The sequence below is a fragment of the Nothoprocta perdicaria genome, unplaced genomic scaffold, assembly GCF_003342845.1.
Source record: "Nothoprocta perdicaria isolate Ctin4 unplaced genomic scaffold, notPer1 scaffold_252, whole genome shotgun sequence".
Classification (NCBI taxonomy): domain Eukaryota; kingdom Metazoa; phylum Chordata; class Aves; order Tinamiformes; family Tinamidae; genus Nothoprocta; species Nothoprocta perdicaria.
The window spans coordinates 921,055-938,750 of NW_020455480.1; the positions used below are offsets into that span (position 1 = coordinate 921,055).

The following is a 17,696-nucleotide window of genomic DNA, read 5'->3' on the forward strand; positions in this document are numbered from 1 at the left end:
AGCGCCGAGGGGGCGTCATGGCGGCGCCGGTGGCGGGCACTGCGGGTGGCGACGCAGCGGGGCCGGGGCGCGCGGCAGCGCCCGCTGAGCCCTTGTTGCCGCAGGAGGCGAACGGCGTGGGCGGCAGAGCGGTCCGCGTGGGCACGCGCCGGAGCCAGGTGAGCGGGGCTGGGGGCCGTCCCGGGCGAGAGGTCCGGGCTGCTGGGGCCGCGCTCACGGCTTCGGCTCCGGCGGCGCGGGGGCTTGGGGCGCCCGCGGCGGCGCTTCCAGCGCGGGGCTCGACGGCGAGGGCCCTGCGCCCGGCTGTGCCCGTGGGCGAAGCAGGGGTGTCCGGTGCGGGCTGCGCGGCGCCGCCGCGCGCAGATAGCACCGGTATCTGCGGCACCCTGCGGCAGGGAGCAGCAGCCTCACCGGGCAGATAACGGCCCCTTGCGCCTTGGCCCCCAGATAACGCTTTCAGATCCGGGCGGCAACTTCTGGGAAGGCATCTGTGCTTCGAGAAGGTGGCACAGCCCGGTCCGTGGCGTACCGTGGGGCACAGCCGGCCGTCTCGGCTGGACTCCCTTGGCCGCCTGTGGCTCCCGTGGCCCTTGTGCAGGGACTCACCTGCTTTGGCTCGTTAGGTCTGTTGGGGCAAGTGCTGAGACCAAAGTTGGTTGCCTGAGGCTACACAGCTCATGGCAGCAGAGACTAAAGGACCGTTTTCTTTGCACCTGCGGTTGCCCGACTCTTAATGATGGTTGTGTCTGAAGAAACTTTCTTCACTACCAAGACCTTGATTTTGCTGCTGTCATACGCAGGAAAGTTTTTCTTGCATTTTACTGGTGCAAAACCTGTTGCTTGCTCGATGTGCGGACCTGAGCTGGTACTTTCTTCTCTCCACGGAATCCCTTAATAGAGCTCTGATCTCACACAGCACGAGTATCTTACATTTCCCTGTTGTGGAGACTTTCCACAGGCAAGGCGAAATCCAACTGGCCCTTTCCAGAGCTTGCAGCCCTGGTAAAATTTATATACCTAGAAAAAGCTTATAGGACCAGGTATGTGCTGCAGGTTGTTAGTGAGTGGCAGCTGGGTGGTTTCCTTCACCTTTTGGCATGAATTTTGCTTTCTGCTCCCTTGCAGCTGGCCCGGATTCAGACTGACAGTGTGGTTGAGATGCTCCGCGAGCTGTATCCCGACCTGCACTATGAGATTGGTAAGTTTGGGGGCGCTGCCTGGTTATCTGGGTGCGCAAGACACGAGTGCAGGGCGCTGTCACGAGGAGGAGAATTAGCCTCGACTTATCTCGGAGCCCAGCCCAGCTAGGTTGTGCAGCCGAGCAGCTGCTGCTACCGTCTTCCAAGGAGGAAAGATGGAATTTAGAAACTGCTGGCAGTCGATGATCTGGGGACCTAGTGCGGATGCCGTTGCCTTGCAACGTTTTGAGAACGTGGCATCGATCTGGCTGCACCCTGGCTTCAGTGTAAGTGCTGAGGGGGCGTTCCTGCCTGGCACTTGTGGTGTTGGTCTACACAGGAAGATGCAGGAGCCCAGTCTGCCGCTTAAGAAAGCTGCTGCGTGTGTGCCAGCACTCAGAGATGATTTTGTCCTGAGTCTGTGTTTGCACAGCGGTGTGTAACGCTGCACTGCTGCGCATCGTGTGTTACATAGACCTATCTAGTCCAGGCCGCTGTGTGCTGCCCGTGCCTTACGCGTATGCCTGTGCTTTCTCTCGCTGAACAGTTGCTATGTCGACAACGGGAGACAAGATCTTGGATACGGCGCTTTCTAAGGTAAAGGATACTTTTTTCTCTCTACGGGCCAAGTAAGGGGTGCGAGGGTGTACCTGCGAATGGTTTCCTGTGCTTGTGTTCCTCTGCTCTCATTTAGATTGGGGAGAAGAGCCTCTTCACCAAAGAGCTGGAAAACGCCCTCGAAAGAAATGAGTAAGAGCTCTATGCTTTCCCTCTGCTGCCTGTCATATGCGTTATTCTTCAGCCTTCGTCCTAGACTTCCTGCACAGGTGGTCTAGTTTCCTATGCTTTGAAGGGAAATATCAACTGACGTGCGGGCTGCCTACTGGGTCAGTGAATCTCCCCACGGGTGCTTTTTCCAGAACCTTCCCCTGGCTCAAGCTGCTCGTTGAAATGTGTCTCCCAGCACACGTGGGAGGGCAGAATTATCCTGACTTTACAGTACAGGGGGGAAGAGGGACGGAGAAAGGTGTGACCTTTGGGGTGTTGTGCTGTCCTTCTCTAGTAATTCTGGCTGTAGAATCCTGAATTCCCCCTCTCGCTTTCTCCTTCTGTTTTGTTCCCCCCAACTAACTCCCAGTGTGGATTCTCGTCCCTCTCTGCATTGCCTGCAGGGCTCTGGTAGGTGTGTCATAAAGCCGCCCGCCTCTTTGGTGCTCTGATTCCTGCCCTCTGCTTTCAGGGTTGACCTGGTGGTTCACTCCTTGAAGGACCTGCCAACTTCCCTCCCTCCTGGCTTTACCATTGGTGCTGTCTGCAAGTAAGCGGGGACGGAAGGCTCGTTTCTCTGAGCGGGGAAAATGGACTATGCAGAACAGGCGAAACGGGAAGGGGAGGGAGCGTGAGCCTGTGGGTGCGTGTGCACCAAGTCCGCAGGAGATGCTGTTCCCCTGGAACCTGCAGTGACCCCTTTCCAGGGAGGATTAAGCATGTTTGCAGGTTACGCCCATCTCTTCCAAGTTTGTTCGCTCTCTGATTATTCTCTCAATTGGTGGAAGCGTGATAGCCACCCCAGACATCTGTGGCCAGCAGGCTTGCTGGGAGTTTGTTTGTTGGTTTGTTTTTAGTAAGGATAAAGGGATGTTTTTTTCGAGTGGGGCAGCTGCCGTTCCTGTGAAGTCTGAGACACATGACTTGCTGCGGTTTCAGGGGCCTCCTGTTGAATCATGTCATGGCTAAAGTGCTCTTGTTTTGTCTTGCAGAAGAGAGAACCCACACGATGCTGTTGTCTTTCATCCCAAAAGCACTGGGAAAACACTTGGCCTTCTTCCTGAAAAGAGGTAAGCACGGAGAAGGGGAAGATGATTCGGTGTAGAAGTTGTTGTTTGGCCTACTCTCGCTGAGGTTCTCTCGGAGATGGGCGCTTTCCCTGATTGGAGATACTTGACTAGTTTTCTGTGCTTCTTTATAGAGGTTATGGGACTCTCTGGGTTGAGACGGCTGAGTGAAATGACTTTTATTAGGGTGATTGTATTAGAAATGTTTTGTTTTACTGTATTCAAAACAAAGTAAAAGAAACAAAGCCACGTTGTGGCAAAGGTAGGTTCACGCTTCTGTGCAGCTTAGTAGCTGGAAGATCACGTGTGGCTTAGGTTGAGGATACCAAGGAAAGTATTAGCACGCATCTCTGGAAAGGAAATATGTACTGTCTGGAAGTCCACTTAGGCCTGCTGTTCTTTCCAAAGGTTGTCCTCTGCCATCTTATGCCATTTAAGTGCCTCCATTTGGGACAGAGGAGTCCGTTCTCTGACAGCCTTCTTTGTGGACTGTCAGTGGAGAAGACTTGGTTTACTTCGGACAAGCTCTTTAAAAGAAGTTGCATCAGTCCTTGATGGTCACCGGGGGCTGTTTTCCAGAAGCAGCCCCTGTAAATCAGGTCCTTGAGAAGGGTCTTCTAGCTTCAAGCAGACTTTGTCCTAAATCTCGCCAAGTAGTTCTCCTTCTGCTGACAAGTATCTGTAGTAGGCAGGTTCTCAAGATCTTCATTTCCGTTAGGAAGTAACAAAAAGTCGTTCGCTCCCTTGAAGTTCCTGATGTATCTTTGGCTGGAGGTAAATGCAGAAGTACTCTGGATTTCACTGCTCTGATTTTTTTCCAACAGTGTAATTGGAACCAGCTCGCTTCGGCGAGCAGCCCAACTCAAAAAGAAGTTCCCTCACTTGGAATTCAGAGATATCGTATCCTTTCCTGGCTACAAGGGGGAGCATTTAAAGCTGCAAGAAGGAAAAGAGAAGGCAGGTTCTCATTGCCTGACCTACAAAAACCACCCCCTTCCCCTAAGGCTGCCCCGTCTCCTGTTTTCTGAGGGGTGTATGATGCTGTGCAAGCCACTCAGTCCTCTTCCTCCTCAAACTGTAGAGAAAGGGTCTGCCCTATTTTTTTTTTAATCTTTGAAGAGGCAGAAGCATTTGGCAATAAGGAGATCTCTTTGATAGGTGCCTAAAACCTGTTAGATAGGTGCCTGCCGTGTTTTGGCCAACTGCCATTTGCTCCTCAATACCTTGGAGACAGGGTTTAAGCCACTGACCTGGTGGCCCGGGCAGTGTTATCTCGGTCCTAGTAACGCAGGTCCTTGGCATGCAAAAAGTTGCTATCAGGGGCCAACGGTGCACCTTCTGCACCGAGATAAAGATAAGGGAACAATTGTCCGTGATTAGCACTTCTTTCAGGATGGTGTCCTGACTGCTCCTCTCTTGGAGGCCGTCAAGCTCTGTGAATTCCGTAAACGCACACCAGCGAAGGCTTGTAGGACTGTTTGCATGCTGTTTCTTACCTTGCTTAACCACTTGGGCAGAGAGGGAACCTGAACACCCGCTTGAAGAAACTCGATGAGAAAGAAGACTTCAGCGCCATAATCCTGGCTGCTGCCGGGCTGAAGAGAATGGGCTGGGAGAATCGCATTGGCCAGGTAAAGAGCAGCAGGGCAGAAAAGGACGTTCTCTTCCGAACCGCTTCTCCTTCGGGCCCGGTACAGGTCCCGTCACGGAGGAGCACATAGCCTGCCGAATCCACCTCCACGTTAGCTTGTAGTTCGGTTCGTTTCAGGCCTTTCTGTTTCTTCACAAGTATGAATTTTCTGTGCAGCTTTCCGTGACGCAGAGAGGCTTTGTAATCTGATCGTCTCCCAGCACTGCGCACCACTTGTCCAGCAGTAGGCAGACCAGATGTTGCAGATAACAAAGTAAAGGAACATTACGATCCAGATGAAAGGAAGTGTGGTATCTCGTGTTAGGGATGCAGACACTGAGGCACACACGGAAGGAGGCCGTGTTTCCACGGGCAGGCAGGCGAGGGCGTAGAATTCAGTGCCAACTTTCTCTGTCCTGAAGAGTGCAACCTGAATTAAGTCTGACTTGGCTTTCTTCCAGATTCTAAGCCCAGAAGATTGCCTGTATGCCGTTGGACAGGTACGTTCCAGCTTCTGGGTCCGAAGCCTTGGTGCGTATTGAAAGCCCGCAGCAGTACAATGCTGAATATTTCCGCTGTTTGTTGCCAAAGGCTCTCTTTGTTGTCAGCAGTCTCTCTTGGTACCCATTAAACTGCTTATGCACAGGCTGGGGGAGGAACAGGCAGTTCTCTGCTAGCCGGTGCGTTGGAGGCTGGGGCATCATCAGGAATGGGGAAAATAAGTTAAATAAAGGCGGTATGTGTGTGTGTGTGAGAGAGAGACACCGTGGCCAGCACCAGGGAGGCCTGGCAGGGCTAGGGCTGAGCTGTATCAGGCGGATCGCAGACAGGCAGTGCCATCTCTCTGCTCCGTGACCCACTCACCCCTCCTCCTTCCTGCATCCGAACTACAGCAGCATGGAGATGAAGCACGTGGCTTGGTACATGTTCCCAGCGCACTCGTTTCTGGGCGGGAAGGGTGTTCTGGCCCCTGCTAACCATCCAGCTGTGTTTACTCGCTGTTGTGCTGCGGGTATGGAAGGTGCTACGCGTGGCCGAGTTACATCTTAGTGTGTGCAAGTGTGTGCACACGTAGTACAGTGTTTTCCCAGCCTTGATCTGCTATCACTGGACAAATAAAAGAGTCGGCATGCTACTCCTGGGTAGGAGAAGGTGGTCTGGGCTGACAGACCTCCTTTAACAGGGTGTGAAAATCAAGAAAGGGTCACTGAAGAGGAAGCTGCAAGAAACCTCCAGTTTGAAGTAGTAGCGATCTGTATCGTGTTGGTCAAGTATTGCACTGTTCCCCTCTCTGTGTTTGCTTTTTGTTCTCATTCTCACTTTGGGAAGGATTTGTTTTGCTACTCATGCAGCATTTGTCCTGCATCTCGACAAACGCTTGGCGCGTTGAGCTCCCTCTGCCCATTCCTGTGCTGTAGCGAGAGGACCGTATGGCAGGCATTTGTATATGTGCAAGCGGAAAGGGTATGGGCGCTTTTTGGCGCCAGAGAAGGACGTCTGGTGGCAGCGCGCTCTCGAATACCCGGCCGAGGGAAGTTCTGACCTTCCCTTTGGAGCGGCTTCTGTCAGGTGTCTTTGCAGCCTGTGCTTTAGGGCTTGCGATTGGGCTAAGCTCCCCAAGGGAGATGCATCCAAGTCTGTGAATTTGGTTTTGTGACCGTACTGAGCGCACAGGGATGCGTACGCATAAATCTGAGTAGGTTTGTTCTTGTAGGGTGCCTTAGCAGTCGAAGTTCGTGCCAAAGACCAAGAGATACTCAACATGGTATCTGCCCTGCATGATGAAGAAACTGTGCTGTGCTGCATTGCTGAGAGAGCCTTTATGAAACATTTGGTATGTGTGACATTGTTGCTTTTCTGTTTGCTCGCTTGCACGCTTGCTTCCATCCTGCACGAGCAGAAAATACGGCTCTGCTGCCGTCAAACTGAGAATGTAGTCTGCAAAGCAGGCCGTGTACGTAAAGACCGCAGAGTGATGGCTAGACCTGTGTACGACGCATACTTTGCAGAAGCTTCTGCTCTGAATGTGCCAGGTGGGAACGTTGGTGTCAGCTTCTCTCTGTCTTAGGAGGGTGGATGCAGTGTTCCTGTTGCAGTCAACAGCGTGCTGAAAGATGGCCAGGTAAGGAGTGCTGTGGATCTTTTTTGGTGATTATACCCGGGGAAGAAAAGTGTGCCTGGGTGCGCACATTCGCTGATATTTCCCCGAAGTTAACTCCAGCTTCCAGCTTTCCAAGCGAGGAGGGCAGACAGGGGCCCAATTCAGGTTTTTAGGTTGGTGTCTGAAGTACTAGGGCTGAGAATAGGTCTGGTCGCTGAAGCTCTGTTTGTGAGATAATGCCCTTATAAAAACAGGCTTCTCCTCCTCCCTTAAAGGCCATGTTACCTTAGGACTGAAAAAGTCACACCTGACTCTTGAAAAATACGCGTATTCCTTGTAGTTTTATCCCTTTTATTCCTGTGGGTCTTACTGGGCTATGAAAGCATTCACCTCCAGCTTTGGCTGCGTAATTTGCATTTTTTTCCTCAAAAGAAGGTGCTTGGCTTGGGTTGTTTTTGTGGTATGGTTTGTTCTGAAATGCTATTAATTCTTTCTTTGTGTCTTTCTAAGCTGTATTTGACTGGAGCTGTCTACAGCTTGGATGGTTCTGATAGCCTGAGGGAGACTATGCAGACCAGTGTTAACTACCCACAACAGGTATGTGAACCACATTTTGTTTTCAAAATGCCAACCGGGAGCCGTAAGACAAAGCCAGGCCTCTTGAAATCTATACTGCTTTTTGTCTGGTTCTTCCAGGTGTCGCCTTACGGAGCATTTTGTTTGTCCCCCATCTCCCGCCAGCCCCCACCCCCTCACCTCTTCACAACTTTTTGGAAGTTGTACTGGGACCTGGGACACCACCACATTTTACCCACTTCTGTGTATGAATTGAACGGTACTCCTTTCTGCTGCCTTTCTATAGAGAGACCTTTGTATTTGCAGAATGAAGATGGACCAAATGACGACGTGCAGCACGTTGGCATCACGGCCAAGACTGTTCCTCGGCAGGCTCAGCAAGCTGCAGAGAGCCTTGGTGTTGAACTTGCAAGTTTGCTTCTGAGCAAGGGAGCTAAACATATCCTTAGCGTAGCAAGGCAGCTCAATGATGCCCGCTAAGCCTGTGCCGGAGCGGGCACGATTGCTGCAACTGTGTTGTCATTCTTTGGGAGAATGGATTTATTTAGCCATTTTCACATCAGTGTCATCTGGTGTGTGGACATAAAACTTGAAATACAAAGTTAACTTGTGAGTACTTTGCCTTCAGGGATTTCGTCCCATCCTGCATTTCTCCAGCTCACGAGCTATCTCTATGAGACTCATTTCAGTTAGCTTGTTTTTTGTCACTAGAAATTCCACCGAACTTAGGAAATGTGTTCCTATGACCTGTAGGAGTGAGGAACTGAGTACAAATTATAACCAAAGACTCAGCTGACATATTAGTAAAGAATATAATGTACTTTAAATAGTTACAGAACTTGCCCAGTGCTTTGAATACGATGTGGGCCTGCTCCCACCTCAGAAAGATTGCCCAAAGGGAGCTAAATTGCTAGACTTCTAAGAGAAGATTTTTAATGGCAGACTCCGAGAGACGATGCTCATCATAGGTCTCGGTTAAAGAATTAAGTTTGAAGCATTGGGTCTAAACTTATCTCGAGTATCTAGAAGGTTAATTTATGCCTGCACCGATGTGAGGCGCGATGCTACCCATTGACTTGCTCTAAGCTTGAAGGGGCTCCTTCCTTTCTCTGCAGCTGCTGCCTAGTCCCTCACGCTGCCGTCAGGAGGAGCTGACATGTCCGCCTTGCCGAACGGCGACATGGCTTCTAACTGGGGCGTTGTTGTGGAAATGAAGCATTGTTTATTCCCGGGGCGGCGCCGGCTGAACGTAACGGCCAATAAATACAGCTAACAGCGGCCCGGGCGCGGCGCCTCGTCTCTGCAGGGGGTGGATGTCGCTGAGCGGGGGCGGCGCGCGCGCCCCACGGCCCCGCCCCCGGGCGCGACGGCGGCCGGCGCCGGGCCCCTTCCCCCCGGATCCAGCTCTCCCGGTGAGCAACGTGGGTGGCCCTGAAAAGGGCCGTTGTGTGGCGCGGTCGGGCCGCCTGCCCGGCGCTCAGTACTCCTGCGACTGCTGCCCCCCGCCCTTCTTGCCAGCCTTGGCGGGCCCCGCGGCGCCGCCGCCCGTCTTCTTGGGCAGCAGCACGGCCTGGATGTTGGGCAGCACGCCGCCCTGCGCGATGGTGACGCCGCCCAGCAGCTTGTTCAGCTCCTCGTCATTGCGCACAGCCAGCTGCAGGTGTCGCGGGATGATGCGCGTCTTCTTGTTGTCGCGGGCCGCGTTGCCCGCCAGCTCCAGGATCTCGGCCGTCAGGTACTCCAGCACGGCCGCCAGGTACACGGGTGCGCCGGCGCCCACCCGCTCCGCGTAGTGCCCGCGCCGCAGCAGCCGGTGCACGCGCCCCACGGGGAACTGCAGCCCGGCCCGCGACGAGCGGGACTTGGCCTTCGCCCGGGCCTTACCGCCGCTCTTGCCACGGCCAGACATGGCGCCTCGCTACCCCGTCGCCTCGTCGACTCCACGCAGCAGCCGCGCCGCCAAGTGAGGCTGCGGGCTGCTCACCCAGGCTCTTTATAACCTCTGGCAGAGGTGGGCCCAGCTCATTGGACAGCGCAGCGGCGCCTCGCCATTGGCGCGTCCTCAGAAAGACGTCTCCGCTGACTGGAGCGCTTTGTGATCCGACGACGCTCGCCTCGAGCCTATTGGCGGCTGCGACGGACCAATAGCGAGGTAAGGCGCCAAAGTCGTACCGCGCGGCGGCAGTTGGGACGCGCGGCGGGGGAGGGGCGCGCTGAGCTGAGGCAGCGCCGCGCGCCCAGGCTCCGCGCGGCGGCAGCGACGGGGCCTGCTCTGGCCTCTGGAGCGCGGGGCGGCAAAAGCGTTCGCTGCGGAAGTTGCGGTGCCCCTGAGAGGAGAAACGGAGCAGCCCTCTGTAACTCGGGGCTGACTGTGGCAAGTTGCCCGCAGGTGATAGCCCTAGGTCAGTGCGAGATAACAGGCTCTAGCCATGACGCCTAGGTGCTGACAATAAGGGTGCTCATGGACGGAGGAGTGAGCAGCTCACGGACGGAGGAGTGACAGCAGAGCCTCAACAGCACTATCCGCGTGGTGCCCCACAGCTTGACTGTTCACCAAGCCCTCCAAGGTGGGGATCAGCCCTCTGGGGTGAGGTGAGGCTGAGGACCCCTACCTGCCTGAGGACTGTGGGCCTCACAGTGGGGTACTGGCAAAAAAAAAAAAAAAAAAAAAAAAAAAAGACAGAGGGCAACATGCAAAGCTTGCTTTGGGACACTTCAGGGGCCTGTGAGGGTGTGCGAGCCTTCATACAGGCTGTTTAGCGGAAGACCCAAAGATGGGGAATGAGAGGCATCAAAGTGAACAGGGAGGAACAAGCATGAGAAAATGCAAGCTTGAGGCAGGGGTGCCATATTTACTCGTGTTGATGGTGCACTGCTAGTCCGTGGTTTGTCCTGTCCCTTTAGTAAGCTGTGTCTAGCTATTTCTCGGTTCCTATTCTGTGTGTCTGGAGGTCTAAGGGCACGTGCTGCAGTCGAGTCATTGCCACAGAGGCCGTGTGGCTATGGTGCCGGGAAGCGGGGGAACCGGAGCTCCCAGGTTGCAGGCGGGGGTTGTTGGGGAGAGGGGCGGTGTCAGTTTGTGCAATTCCTATTGGATATCAAGTAGCACGAGCCAGCAAATAAGGTGAGGAGGTTCCGAGCCTGGTATTTGGGATGAGGTCCGGGTCGACAAGGTACCTACCCAATGCCGATCTGAGGCAGCCGCTGGAAAAATCGGGGTAGAGGGAAGGTATCCAAGAGTCAGCCACTGGGAAGGCTTTCGGTCTGGACCAGCTACCAGATGGATCTACTTGTGTGCCTCTGCGTGTGAGGTCAGACTATGAGCAACTGCAGCGGGGCTGTTACCAGAGCCTGGGGAGACCGAGGAGTCTGGGGGCAGCTACCGGACAGCAACTGAAGGGATCCCTAGTGCGTGTAGAGATATGTAAGCATATATGTGAATATATCCCGCTAGCAGACCGCTATGTCCAGCAGCTGGAAGGGAGAATGGGGCCATTCGTATCATTCAAGTTGGAGTGCTTTGTTGATCTGCGTGGCTGACCATATCCGTTTGTACCTCCTGTGAGCACGTCCTCAGCCTCCCAGATGCAGCAACTTTTAGTGCCACCCTTCTCAGTGTCCCTGCCCTTGCATCATTCTGTGTTTCATTCCCATCAGTCTAATGCAGAATCTAAAGCAGAATCTAATGCAGACTCTCCTGTGGCTCGTGTGTTTTATTCCGTCAGGTAGGCAGCAATTCTGTGGTGAGCTGTGATGCCAGAAAATGCTGTATGAATACTCACATGAATTGAGAGAAACTAAAAAGCAGCCCGCATGGTTTCAGTCCCAGGTGAAGGTAAGGCTTTTATTGATGTCCTGTGCTATGAAAGAACATGGTGACCTTTCCTCGGCCAGTCTTAAAAGCGTTCTGCTCCAGGAAGGAAGACAGATGATCAAGTCATTTGGAATTTAAAGCCCTTCAATGGGAATATTCCCGGCTGCTGTTAAAAAGGAGGCAGTCTACTGCAGAAATTAACAGCCTCCAGCAGGACAGAAGGCCACAGCAATGTATGACACTATCTCGTTTCATTGTATGTCAGTAGTCTTCCCACGGCAAAGCACTGAAGGGGGAAGCATGCTACAAGTTATTTTATTCTTAGAGTGCGCCGAGTCCTGGGTCGGAATTATAGCATGTATTTGATGTGCATGCACCAAAGACAGTGCTGGTACAGCCAAAAGGGGGATTCTGGTTTAACCAACTCTGTATACAGAGTATAGTGTATACTCTTCTGTTATAGAGAGTCCTACAGAAACTGCAGTTGCTGTTTTATCTTTTGGGGAATAATAACATGCTTATCTGTATATAGAGCTTTTTCCTCTCCTACTTTCCCTAAGTACTCTGGGTAGGTGTGGGTCATATGCTTCCCATACAGAAGATACTCTCAATAGCAGTGACCTTTAAGTAGTACGATATCTCTTTTGTCAGCAGACTCAGACAAACACCTTCTTGCACACAAAAATGAGATCACAGCTCAAGACTGGCCGGCACAGAGCAGTCCCTTGCATCTTTAAAGGAGTCCTGAGGTTCTCAAAGGGCTGGAATAAGATGACTCTGAACATTCGGTCAGCAATCAGAGAAAGTAAGAGCTCGAGTGGAAGATGAAAACCTCGCCTCTGCTCGTGGCAGCCCAGTTAGACATCGTAGAACAAGCGCACTAGTTGGTATCGGATTGAAAATGCCACTACACTGCCCAGGACCTAGGTTAAAGAAAGAGAGAAAAGAAAAAAAAAGTTGAAACCTTGCAGTATTAGGTATATTACAGGCTGGCGGGTTCTTTTCCAAGTGGATGTGCTGTGCTGTCAAACACCGTTTATTTCACTAAAGGACAATGTTAAAATATTTAGGCACAGCACAGTGAAAAGCAGAAATCTGCACAACGTTCTCAGTCCTCTCTATCAGAGCTATAACTCTCCACAGGGGATTTTGTACATGCCTGTGCACGTTGACGTTGTCAGAATACGCAGAAGAGATGAAGAGCTGGGAAAAACACTTAACAAACCTTTATTTTAGCATAAACTACTGTTTGTGATGGGAGATGCCTCATCACAAAGCCATAATTCAGTATCCTTTCAAAAACTCAGCATCGAAACTTCTCTGATCTGACTGGGATCAAGATGCTATTGACTTACATGTGTGTGTATATATATGCTTCCTATCCCCTCCCATCCCTGAGGTAGCTTGCCTAAGCCTTGGGCAATCTGTAGACTCGCTTGTTGGAAGTCTTCCTGATAAACGGAAATTTGGCCGAGTCTCTCTTCTCTTTCCTGGTGAGGCTCTGTCACACATGGTGTATGAAGAAAAACTGCTATGTGTGAGGCACATTACCTCTATAATCTAAAAGGTGCTCCACAAAACTACCGCATTCCGCTCAGTAACACAGGGAGTCTAAGACAGACAGCAAGCCTATGCAGGGCCCCCAGCTGCATGTAACGTTGTGCTGTGTTATCTGGTACGGCTTAAAAAAGTGAAGCACGGAAAAGGCTGTATTAGGTGAGACTGACAAGGCTAGCACCTAGTGATACTCTCCTCTTTTTTTTCCAGCATCTGTTGGTTTGTGCTTTGGGGATCTTCTCAAGCTTTCTTTGGGACTTTGCATTTATTAGCTCTCAACGAACAAAGTCTGGGGAGGAGGCGAGGGAGAAGCCTATTTCCTCTTTCATCTACTTAAACCTCTGCTTCTCTTCGAGTTCCACAACTTGCTTGCTGCTTGTATGAACGTATGACATTTTTTCCCCCTTTTGTCCATAACACTCTTGTGCCTGATTGGATCTGTTTCTATTGCAGAGTAACCTTCCTACCTAAGAAGCCCCTTTGTCTGACCTGGATGAGCAGCAACAGGAGAGTGAGATTTCGCTCGTGCATGGGTCCAGTCAGCTTTATAACAAGGTTAATAAGTGTCATATTATTGCACTCGGTGTATTCGCCATCTTCATCCAGTCCGCTCCTCACATCTACTACGTGCAAGACGTTTACTGCCTGCGGAAAGAAATATTGCACCCGATATTTGACCAGGTATGTTCGCTGCTCACCAGTTGCCTTTGCCCAAGATTCCTTTTGCTGGATGCAGTGGTTTGACTTGTGCTCTTACTGAAACGACAGGCTAGGCTTATGAGGGCCCTGGGACCACTGCCAGAATATAGCTGTTAATACGACTCAGTGTCCGTGAGGGACGGCAGCAGGACTACCCAGAGTGTTTTCCAGTGGATTTATGCGACGAATTAACCACTGTTTGCTGAAGCGGGGCCTTCCCTCCCACCCTGTTCCTTTTCCACTTGATTACTGCCTCAAAACACGTCTAGACCTCCCTGGTCTTTCCACTGTTACCTTCAGAATGTATGTTCCCAGGGCTGAGAGGCTCTTCGTTTTGAATTTGGAGTAGCTCATCTCCAACTTCCCAGTATTAGGGTTGAGCCTAAAGAAAACATCGACATATTAGGAGCAAGGAGATAGAATGGTCCCTGTGTCATGAGAGAGAGATCCCCGTGTGGGTAGGTCTGAAAGGGAGGGGAGCAAAAATAATCTGACAGACGTAACAGCACCTGCTGATACCTGGTGATACCTGATATCTTTCCCCCCATATTGCCCGAATGTTTTTATCAAGTTCTGTCATTGTAAAAATGAAAATCAAACGTGCAGAGACAAGCACATATTGATAGGGCATAGTACTGCAAAATGCCTGCCACTGGCAAATCTTAGCAGATCATACCCCACTAACATTAGTAGTGGCATGTATCAATGTCTCTCATTTTTGTAGCTGGAAATAAATCTTAGTTTGACTTTGGTAAAGATCAGTCTTCTGTACCAGGCGGAAAAAAAAAAAATTAATTTCCCTGACAAACCTGCATGACTTTGTTGGACCCAATTGTAGTTGGTAGAGCAAGGCAGGAACTCTTTCGCTGCTCAGTCTATTTTGATAGGTTTCAGCACAGAACATCTACCCACCGGGGTTCTCGTTTCTTAGCTACTGTTGAAGGTAAAGGGCACCTTTCTCTGGTAGCATTACAGGGCAGTCGTGTACATTACCTGGGCAGCCGGTGGCGGGGACAAGGAATGATGTGGAAGAGTTGAGGCAATGAGTAGAGGAAGTTGAGCACTTGTGGGATGAAAAAAAGCAGCATGGTTTTGCTGAAGTGCCCCAAGATCCCCACCACGGCGAAGGTCATGCCTGCAAAGTAGCAGAAGGTGTCCCCGACAAAGACTTGCGATGGGTACCTGCAGGCCACAGAGCACAAAAGAGCAAAGGTCTGTCAAGATCGTTTCGCTGGAAGAATGGCTCGAGTCAGCACGTGTACCTCCCTGCGGCAGGGTGGAGGGCAAGAGGGAAGTTGCCGAAACCGGGGCCAGCTGCCTTGGTTTCAGCTAATGCAGACAATCTAGTCTCTGCTAAACAGGAGCATAACAGTTTCACGCTGTACAAAGGCAGTAGCTACTGGCATAATTGCTTTGGGGGAAGAGGATGATGCGGTGGTGGGCCAGCAAACCCCCAGTCCCAAAACTACAGAGAAACTGCCTGATCTTAGGTATCTTTGTGCTACACGAGCAACAGCAGTGCAGCATCCCTGGATAAATAGGACCGCTCAGACCTTGTCGCGCACACAACAGCCTCGAGCAGGATACCAGCGTTACACCTGCAACGTAGCAGTTGGTGCATGGGTTTGCAATGCTCTAAGCGGCGATCTTTTAAATATTGACACCCTCCATCTTTTTGTCATGCAGATCCTAAAGCTACATGACCGCATGCTGCAAATCCCGGTTCTGCGCTGAAGAACACAGCAGCCGCAGGTATGTGCGTGCGAAAGTGCGGGACCGGAGCGCCTGGCCTGACTTGCAGAGAAGCCAATGTGCAAACGGGGGCAGCAGGGCACCCGAGGCAGAGCGCTCCACGGCAGTTTAGCCAGACGGTGTGACCCGAGTCGGTCAAGCGGCCGCACGAACGATCAGTGGCTCTCTGCCCGGCCTTCTTCGTTCCAGCCAGAGTCCCGTCTATGCCGCAGGATTTCACCTGCGTGGAATGCCTTCTGTATTTGTTTGAAAAGAGAGAACGTGAAGACAGATGATACTTTTCTGAATGCCCATCCTCTTACCAGTTGTGGTAAAACAGCCCCAGTGTTGTGAAAAAAAAGGGAATCATGAAGTAGAGAGAAAAAATATGATCCTCTTGATAATCCCCTGTAGAAGAAAGAAACAAAACGAGTTTGTGCTGAGTTAGGATTAGCTCGCTGTCAGTAATGCCAGGCCCTGAAATCTAGGATTCTAGCTCCCTTTGCACCCCCACAACGTGTGATCTTGCTTACCATTTAGCTCTACAATGTTGAATGCGATGATGGAAGCGGCAATCACCAGCGACTGTCCCGCCTCAAGCCCGTTAATTCCGGCGAGAATGTTGATGGCGTTAGTGCAGAACACGGCCAGCATGCCCATGTAGACGTAGTAGAAGATACCTGCAGATCAGAGCGAGCACTTCAGCATTCGTACGTGACGCAGCCTGTGGCACAGCGCACTGACGGAAAGCTCTGCTCTTGTGCATAGGCCATTGCCTAGCAGTCTCCGCAAATTTCAAAATCAGTAGCTTATTAATAAATAACTCCTTCTCCTGGGAACGTGCTGTCACATGTACGCACCCACAGGGCCCCAGCATCTGCTGCAAAGGGAGCACGCGTACCGAGAGCTGCAGAGCCGCAAAAGGCTGTAGCGCTCTTTCTGCGCTTTCACGGTTTGGGTTTTGGCCTCTGAGTGGCCGATGCACGTGGCACTTGGATGCCCGGACGCCGAAGGCCACGCACGTGGTCGGGTGCCTCGGCCGCTGGATTCTGCAGAAAAGCGCGGCGCCTGACGGCACAGGCACGGAGGAAAATGTGTGACAGCCGGTCACTTCCTAGCGTAGCGGTTGCCCGGAGCTGCCCTCTTGTTGGCAGCTTAGGCGGATCCCTCCCGAGTTTCTTCTGCACTGTGAGAATTGCTATGTGCTACGTGTCACGGTTTCAAGGGAGCGTGTCCCCTGTCGCTTGCGGCATAGACAAGGGCCGGTCATCGCTTACCCAGATCCAAGTGCATGCCCAGTAGCACACGGAAGGGCTTGGGCACCACAATCGTCGTGTTCCCAAAGTTGGTGAAGTAAACCATGAGCAGTGGGAGGGAAGCCATGGTAGGGAGCAGCAGCTTGTGGCGCCAGCGCAAGTTGAGGACATCATCGGCAAAGCCCAGGAAGATCATGCAGCAGATGGCGAGGAGGGAGCCAATGAGCTCCACGAACTGCCGGACAGAGAGGCCGATGACGGCGCGGCCGCTCGCCCGCGCCCGCCGCCCTCCCGCGCCGGGGCCGCCTCACCTCATGGTGCGGGAAGGCCGCGCACTGCTCCTCCACGAAGCACCTCAGGAAGGGCACGGGGATGAAGCAGAAGAGCACGATGAGGAACACGACCCCGCTGATCACGCCCTGCGCCTCGGGGCTGAACGAAGGGACGGGAAGCAGGGGTCAGCACGGCGGGCGCGGCTCAGCGCGGCGGTGGCAGCGGCGGCAGCTACTCACATGGGCCGCCGGGAGACCTTGTTGAGGTCCTCGCCGAAGAGCCGCGCGGCGAGGAAGCGCTCCTTGAAGGCCGGGATGAGCGTGAGCGTGGCCGCGAAGCCCAGCAGCGACCCGGCCACGTTGATGAGCAGGGGCACGGCGGCAGAGCCGACCATGGCCGCGGCGCGGGGCGGCCGGCGGGGCCTCCCGGCGCGCGTTTCCAGGCGGACTCTATACAGCGAGGCACCGGGCGCGCGCCCCTCCCCGCTCCCTCCGCACGGCCGTGCCCGCAAGCACCATGGCCGCCTCGGCGACTGCCCGACCTGGCGTCATCCCGGCCTTCGTGACAGGTACGTCATTGTCTGCTCCCCGTCCTGTTCCGGCGGACACGGGGGCGGTGTCGGGCCGGAGCAGCCCCCGGGGGCGGGCACAGAGCCCGCGCGCTGCAGGGCGGAGCGGCTGCAGGGCACGCTCCGCTCCTCGCGTGTCGAGACATAAACGAAACGAGCGGCCCTCGGGGCTGCGGCCGTGTCGGGAGGGGCCTTGTCCCGTCCGCGGCCTCCCGGGTGGCTGCAGAGAGGAGCTCGCGCCCTTTAGCGGAGGCGGCCGTGAACTCCCGAGTCAGGCAGGCCCTGCCCGGAGGGACAGGCAGAGCGCTGGGGCCGCGAGCCCGGTGGCGGCGGCCGCCGCGGGCTCACGGGGAAGGTGCCCGTGCTCAGAAGGTGCAGGACGCTCGGGACGCGCGCCGACGCCGGGCGGCCCCCGGGGCCGCAGCGGCCGCCGTCGTGCGCGGGGCGGGGTGAGGGCGGGCGGCGCGGCGGCCTCCGC

At 53.5% G+C, this 17,696-nt stretch overlaps 4 protein-coding genes and 1 long non-coding RNA gene across 5 annotated transcripts in view; 3 read left to right on the forward strand and 2 right to left on the reverse strand.

Moving 5' to 3' along the window:
- Positions 1 to 112: 112 nt before the first annotated feature.
- Positions 113 to 8,279, forward strand: HMBS (hydroxymethylbilane synthase). The gene is made up of 13 exons (XM_026040269.1): positions 113 to 158; positions 1,126 to 1,198; positions 1,726 to 1,775; positions 1,873 to 1,928; positions 2,419 to 2,496; positions 2,939 to 3,016; positions 3,838 to 3,913; positions 4,531 to 4,644; positions 5,105 to 5,143; positions 6,358 to 6,477; positions 6,712 to 6,765; positions 7,255 to 7,341; positions 7,627 to 8,279. Exons 2-13 carry the CDS (start codon positions 1,159 to 1,161, stop codon positions 7,798 to 7,800), a joined length of 966 nt encoding a protein of 321 aa, XP_025896054.1. The 5' UTR covers positions 113 to 158; positions 1,126 to 1,158; the 3' UTR covers positions 7,801 to 8,279.
- A 518-nt stretch (positions 8,280 to 8,797) lies between these two features.
- Positions 8,798 to 9,229, reverse strand: LOC112948065 (histone H2A). Its single transcript, XM_026040270.1, has one exon. It carries the CDS (start codon positions 9,227 to 9,229, stop codon positions 8,798 to 8,800), a length of 432 nt encoding a protein of 143 aa, XP_025896055.1.
- A 2,069-nt stretch (positions 9,230 to 11,298) lies between these two features.
- Positions 11,299 to 17,058, reverse strand: DPAGT1 (dolichyl-phosphate N-acetylglucosaminephosphotransferase 1). Its single transcript, XM_026040272.1, has 9 exons — positions 16,890 to 17,058; positions 16,689 to 16,809; positions 16,399 to 16,612; positions 15,655 to 15,801; positions 15,445 to 15,529; positions 14,384 to 14,572; positions 13,685 to 13,772; positions 13,181 to 13,336; positions 11,299 to 12,057 (listed from the first exon to the last, which is right to left on the reverse strand). The coding sequence occupies exons 1-9, from the start codon at positions 17,042 to 17,044 to the stop codon at positions 11,992 to 11,994; spliced, it is 1,221 nt and encodes a 406-aa protein (XP_025896057.1). The 5' UTR covers positions 17,045 to 17,058; the 3' UTR covers positions 11,299 to 11,991.
- Positions 13,230 to 15,715, forward strand: LOC112948067. The gene is made up of 3 exons (XR_003249529.1): positions 13,230 to 13,372; positions 15,077 to 15,142; positions 15,662 to 15,715. It is a non-coding gene; the product is annotated as an uncharacterized LOC112948067 (long non-coding RNA).
- A 123-nt stretch (positions 17,059 to 17,181) lies between the features above and the next one.
- Positions 17,182 to 17,696, forward strand: part of C2CD2L (C2CD2 like) — a 13,998-nt gene continuing 13,483 nt past the window's right edge. Inside the window, exon 1 of the mRNA XM_026040315.1 lies at positions 17,182 to 17,218. The gene's annotated coding sequence lies outside the window, so the exon portion shown is untranslated. The remainder of the gene's footprint in view (positions 17,219 to 17,696) is intronic.